Here is a 6,000-nt window from a genome sequence, read left to right as displayed (position 1 = left end):
TTCTGGCTCGTAAAACCAGATAATTTTAACGCGAAAGCAAAAAGGGCCCTGTATCGCTGTCCGGCATGTCGAACCACGCAGGCCCGCCATGTAGCGCAAAGTTACTGAGCTAATTGAAGTTCTCAAAGTAAAATACTTCAGAAAAGTCGTAAAGTACCACTTGTACACAACCAGCAGACATGATAGCGTCGGTCTGTAATTTGCACATATGAGAAAGCATTTTTCTGTTAACGTGGAAACTCAAACACAAACCCATTTTCCAGCATTTCTAAAATTCATAGAGCAGCCATTACCTCCGAGATTCGCGCGCGCAAATCTCAGAGGCCATAAGGAGGCGCGCCCGGTTCCTTGCAATACTTCCAGATGGTACTCGCGTCCGCCACGCAAGAGGCCGCGTTTCTACCAGAAAGCTCCCCTTCGTGCACAGCGTTCGCCGTCAGCGTTTCCCCGTAAACATTACGGTTACATTAGATGCAGCTGCAGAGAAGAGCGAGAAGCAGTCTGGGATCTTTGAATGCTATCGCGTTCCACTAAAAGACGATCCTTAGGCGTACTCCAATCTCCTTTTTCTTTTGTTTAAAGCAGCAACGTGCAAGCTGTGGCCGGACCACTCCCTTGGTCGATCGGGTGGCGCTAACTGGCGAGGCTTTCGAGAAAAAAAGTGGAGAGCGTTTGGCCATTCCAGCAAGATACATACCCCCCGCGATTTCTGTCGTCTGCTTTATTCGCCCGCCGAATACCTGTCGCTACACCAAACAAATATAAACACAGGCAGTTTCGTCTGAAGGCGAAGCATCGAAAGTGATAGGGGCAAGGTAACGCGTTGCGCTGAAAGGGTCTCGTAAAGTTGGCCTGATTAGTAGCGCCGTAAACGGCGTTGCAGGAGGCGCATAGCGGTGGTGCATGAGATGAGACCGAAGGAAAACCACCGATGGAGGTCAGCACTAAGAATTCGAATATTTGCCTTTACGTTTAATGTCTCTTCAGCTCAGGCCAGTGTATGGATCACGGTGTCACTTCCACACACCTGTTCTGCACTGAACAACGACGTAGAAAGAAGCAGACTCACAAAAACGGCGCTGTCTGTGTGTCTGTTTCTTTCTACGTCCTTGTGCAGTCGCGCTTACGCATTCTATCATGGATTCAAACCAACTAGACCGTCAACGTGTTTTAATTAAATTAACCAGCACGGTGTCACGCGCGCACAGGTAAACATGAACACATCTCGCTCGATGACAGTGGAAACTGTGTGAAAACGCTGGAGTTACGACTCGCGGCAGGAGCAGCGAGCCAATTGACCTCGGTGCCTCTCTCGCTTCAACGCGAACGAAACGTCGTAAGCACAGCACATACGAAGCTACTGGAGCTACACGTACTCTACAAACATCGCAGACCGCTTTGGAGATGAGGCCCGCGCGGCCGGGCACTTTGGCAACGTCCCAGATCGCTTTCAGGACACAACCACTGATTCACGCTTACATATTCTAACATTGTTATTTAGTTAGTAAGCAAACGTTTACATGTTTGCACGGCAGATAAAGCTACTATCATTACTTCGTACAGATATCTACTAATTTGCTATCGCAATCCGAGCTTCGCCTTTCGTGTGGAACTGCGAATATTTTTTTTTGTGTAATACAAAGACGTTAGACAAGTTCAGACAAGATGCACCAAATCCTATTTGACATAGAATGCAGAGAAGAAAAGTTGGTTTACAACCTAATAAATTGGCCAGTTCTTGGAAGAATTGTTCTTTTAAAGCGCCCCTCACCAATCCGCAAAGGAAATTTTGGCAAAATTCACGGAGTTCTTACCTGCCCTCTTCGGTAGAGGGCACGTAACCTTCGGAAGGGACCTTGAACTTCAAGTAAAATGCCTAGTATTTCCTTGCATCCTTATCTGGCCCACTGAACATGTAAGCACGAACTGTGGCTCATTCTAGTGACACATTCTAGTGGCAATGTGAAATATTCAGAACAAAAAAAAATATTCGAATTCACGAATAACGACTGCTTGATCCTAGGTCCAAATCGGCTAGGACAATAACTCATTATTTGAACGTTTCAAATACAAACTGTGCAGCTTGTCCGTACCCCAGCCCTTCGCTTTGCGGAACCACATCTTCGTTATGGACTACGTAGCGCACTTTGTCTCAATTGGAAGAGGCTTGATAAACACTTCAGGTCACACCATAAAATATGCACTTCTCTCTGATCAGTTATTGCTACTCTGCACTGGGCTAACGCGAACAGTATCACTAAGACGCACTCATTTGCATTTTTCTTTTCTGCAGATATACGAACCTTATGTGCCCACCTGGGAGAAAGTGGCGCGGATTGCAGCCGCTAACTCCGTCGTTTTGGTGATGGTTAGTACAAGTGTACAATATTCTAAGAAAAATGACGTAAACAACGAGGAACTGACTGTGATGAATCGTTGCTGAGCCTGATAGCTCGTAGGTTAGTGAAATAACTATTACCACAACTTTTAAAGTAACGTTTAAATTGACAACGAGAAGGCGCATGAAATCAGTTCCGACCGGTAACACATTATTCCAGAACTTTCTTTTCGTCCATTGTGAGAAAGAAAGTTGATATAGCAGTAAATAATAAAATGGCAGATTTCACTTTCTGAATTTTGTGCGAATATTTCGACATCGGAACGCCAATGTGACGTCACGAATTTGGAAGCATTTTCTCAATTTCGGACCGCTTCGGCGCAGGAGAGCTCAAGACCTGCTGGGCAGAGTCTCTGATGCTATTGTAATGCAATGCTGATAGGAAGTCTGCTAGGCCATCTTTGACTAAGTTCTAAATCTTGACGTCCGGTTCAAGTTGGAGCGGGAGCTTCTGTGTTGCTCTTGTGTCTGGCGCACTTGTGGGCGTCCTTTGATTATGTGACTGACCACATTGCTGTCGCGCTAGGTACGTTACTTAATATGCAGCAGAAAGCAATATTCCTCATTTGTGGCCCGTTAACGGAGTAGCGAGAAAAAAAATGTAGTGCAGGATTTTAATTTTTTTTGCTGGATCGTTGTCGACACAGTATTTACGCTATGGAGCAATCAACTCCCCAAGATCACAGCAAATAACGCATTACGTCACGTTTAAATGTGACCAGTGCTACTAAGGCGTGGAAAGGAGGCTGAGTATTCTTCACGTCAGCAAAACCTCATGTGGTGGTCTAGTTGCAGCGGATATCACTGAAAAGTAAACACACACTACGGCTTTGCTGTGGATACCTGAGTGCATTGACACAGCTGAAGCGCATAGCTTGCATTTTTTTTTTTACGTATCCTACCCTGGGCGCGAGTTTTTCATGGGTTGCACAAAATGTGCTATGAATAATTATTTGCGGCGCTCCCATGAAATTAAAACTTTTCACTGTAAATATTGAGTGAACAGCTCCCTAAAAAGGCAACAACGACAGCAACAACAACAAAAGAATAATGCGAAGCACGACATGTTTGTGTCAGTACTTAGACGTGACCACATGCACAATATTTCCCGTGTATTTTCGTCGTGGCATTGCCGGACATCGGCGCGTCGTTTTCAATCTGCGTCATAACAAGCTGCAAGTATCATGGCCATAACGCTCACCCTAACGCTAAGAATAACGCATACTGGCCGCTCCTTTTGAGGGAGCAAATCCCTGTGCCTCGTCAAACTTCACTTTCGAGAGCCCCCGAACTCCAGGATTACTTAGCTCGAAGCAGGGTGAACATGCTGGTGCTTGTGGGCTACGAGAGCCTTCAGAAATTAGGTAAAATAAATGGGACACGCAGTTATTCGCGCAGACGAATTTTCCAACACTCTCTCTCTTGTAAGGGTGTAACGTATCCCTCACTGAAATCAAGAATAATAATAATAATATTTGGGGTTTTACGTGCCAAAACCACTTTCTGATTATGAGGCACGCCGTAGAGGAGGACTCCGGGAATTTTGATTACCTGGGGTTCTTTAACGTGCACCTAAATCTAAGCACACGGGTGTTTTTCGCATTTCGCCCCCATCGAAATGCGGCCGCCGTGGCCGGGATTCGATCCCGCGACCTCGTGTTCAGCAGCCGAACACCATAGCCACTGAGCAACCACGGCGGGTTGAAATCAAGAATCTTGCACCTTTGAACGTTGTTCTTGTCCCCAAACAATAGTGGCCATCCAGCTTGGGTGCCTTTCTTTAATGAGGCGCCCCTGATATTTTCTGGTCGCGAATGGCATACGCTCGTGAGCATGGCATGACGTTCTTCACAGGAAATTAGCGAACACATAGGGAAAATAAAGGAGCTGTACGCTAGGTTGATGGCGATTAATGATGACCAGAAGATAAGCCCCAAAGGTTGTAAAAAAATATTGGAGTAGTGCTACAGCTTATTAGTATGGGGCAAAATCCCAATCACCAATTAAAACGATTTGCTGGTAATTTGTTTGTTTTAAAAGATATAAAGCTAAATCCCACCGATTGTATAGAGCAAAACTACAAAACTATAGGAAGCAAAACTTCGGGCGCAAAATATATTCCGAAAAATTGCCCAAAGTGGGTTGATTTCACGAAAAAAAAATCCGAAGCACAACATTTGCGACTCCTGTTGCCGTTCGTCGAAAAAAGAGAAATCGCTATTCCGTCAACTTCGCAGCCCTGGTGTTGCTTCACCTGCTAATGCCGGCTTTTCTTGTCTATGGAAGAATCAGTAGGCCCGAAATAAGAGGCATGCGGTTGCCGCTTTAGAGCAGCTCACGTCGTCGTCCCCACCCGCGTTGCAGCTGTGCCTGGTGGTGTGCTCGGTGTTCGCCATCATCGCCTATCGCATCATCACACTCGGCTGGTTATCGCGGAAGCCCCAGCTGCGCCCCCACGCCCACATGGCGACCGCTGTGTCCGCTTCGCTGCTCAATCTCGTCGTCATCTTACTCATGAATAAGGTGTGTGCTCCGTTCCGTTTTCATTTTAATTTCCGAGTATCCTGAGGTCACCAAGCATTTACAAGGGGAGTGGCCAGTAGAGCTCATAAGTGGAGTGCGTAAGAACTGAAAATTTCTCGTTATGCAGTACTAGCCGGTAATCCACGAAGAGCAGCAATGTCCTACAAGCTAGGAATTGATTGATCTGGGAAGGCGATTGCAGTCCTCAGAATTCCGTGGTATGAATGCTTACGGGAAACGGTTTGTGATACATTTGCTAATACCGATCTTACTTCTACGACCGATGCGTGAAAAAATGTGATGTTGGGTAAATTAGATGAAGGCGGCACCGTGGGATGTGACAATACATTTCGTGAAATGCTGGAAGCCCGCAGTGTTGGCGTCGGGATTCAAGTCAAGGAAGGTCAGCGGTGATTTTTTACGGGTGTGGAACTAGCGGTGCAGTTGTAATTGTAATAAATCTCGAAGTGGCTCTTCTGAACAAGGTAAATTGTGGTAACAAGCTTAATGAAAATACGTTCAACCTAGAAGCCGCATATTCGGCTTTAGTTCCGAGAATACCGTTGAACAAACGTAATTTCAGAGAAGAATATTCTACATGTTCTTCTCTGCGTATACATAAACGAAGGAAAGACAACTCAAGCACCCCTCAATATAATAAGAAAATAAAGGGGAAGCGGAATGCAGCAATAATGAAACGTATAGACCACTTCGGCGCCGCCATAAATTTGAGGTGATGTGTGGAATCTGGAAAATAGTAATGGCGTCTAGCACTAACGTTCGCAAATGCGATTCCGTGCTTAAAACTGTATATCTTGTCGGGGTTGGAAGTTAACCAAAGATCGGTATGCCGGTCGGCTTAGGGAGTCCGAGGGAAAGCCACCAACAGAGCAGTGCAGGGTGACATGGGTAGAGGCTCGTATGAATATGAGAAGCGTACTTCAGAAAAGCGTACTTTTGGAGAAAGACTCAGGAACCTGGATCAAAATCATCAGGCGGCTAAAGTGCACAAGTATCCGTACATGCAAAGTGTGGACACAGAATCGAGTAAGAAGTCAAGAAATTTGGCAATCAAGTAG

General features: G+C 45.8%; 1 protein-coding gene across 1 annotated transcript in view; it reads left to right on the top strand.

The window, feature by feature from the left end:
* Positions 1–931: 931 nt before the first annotated feature.
* The window catches only part of LOC142563321 (anoctamin-4-like), a 40,615-nt gene continuing 35,546 nt past the window's right edge, over positions 932–6,000 (top strand). Inside the window, exons 1-3 of the mRNA XM_075673880.1 lie at positions 932–937; positions 2,294–2,368; positions 4,763–4,921. Coding sequence (XP_075529995.1) covers positions 932–937; positions 2,294–2,368; positions 4,763–4,921 — 240 coding nt within the window. The remainder of the gene's footprint in view (positions 938–2,293; positions 2,369–4,762; positions 4,922–6,000) is intronic.

Source organism: Dermacentor variabilis, chromosome 11 (genome assembly GCF_050947875.1).
Source record: "Dermacentor variabilis isolate Ectoservices chromosome 11, ASM5094787v1, whole genome shotgun sequence".
Lineage (NCBI taxonomy): Eukaryota > Metazoa > Arthropoda > Arachnida > Ixodida > Ixodidae > Dermacentor > Dermacentor variabilis.
This window is presented reverse-complemented; position numbering and strand designations above follow the sequence as displayed.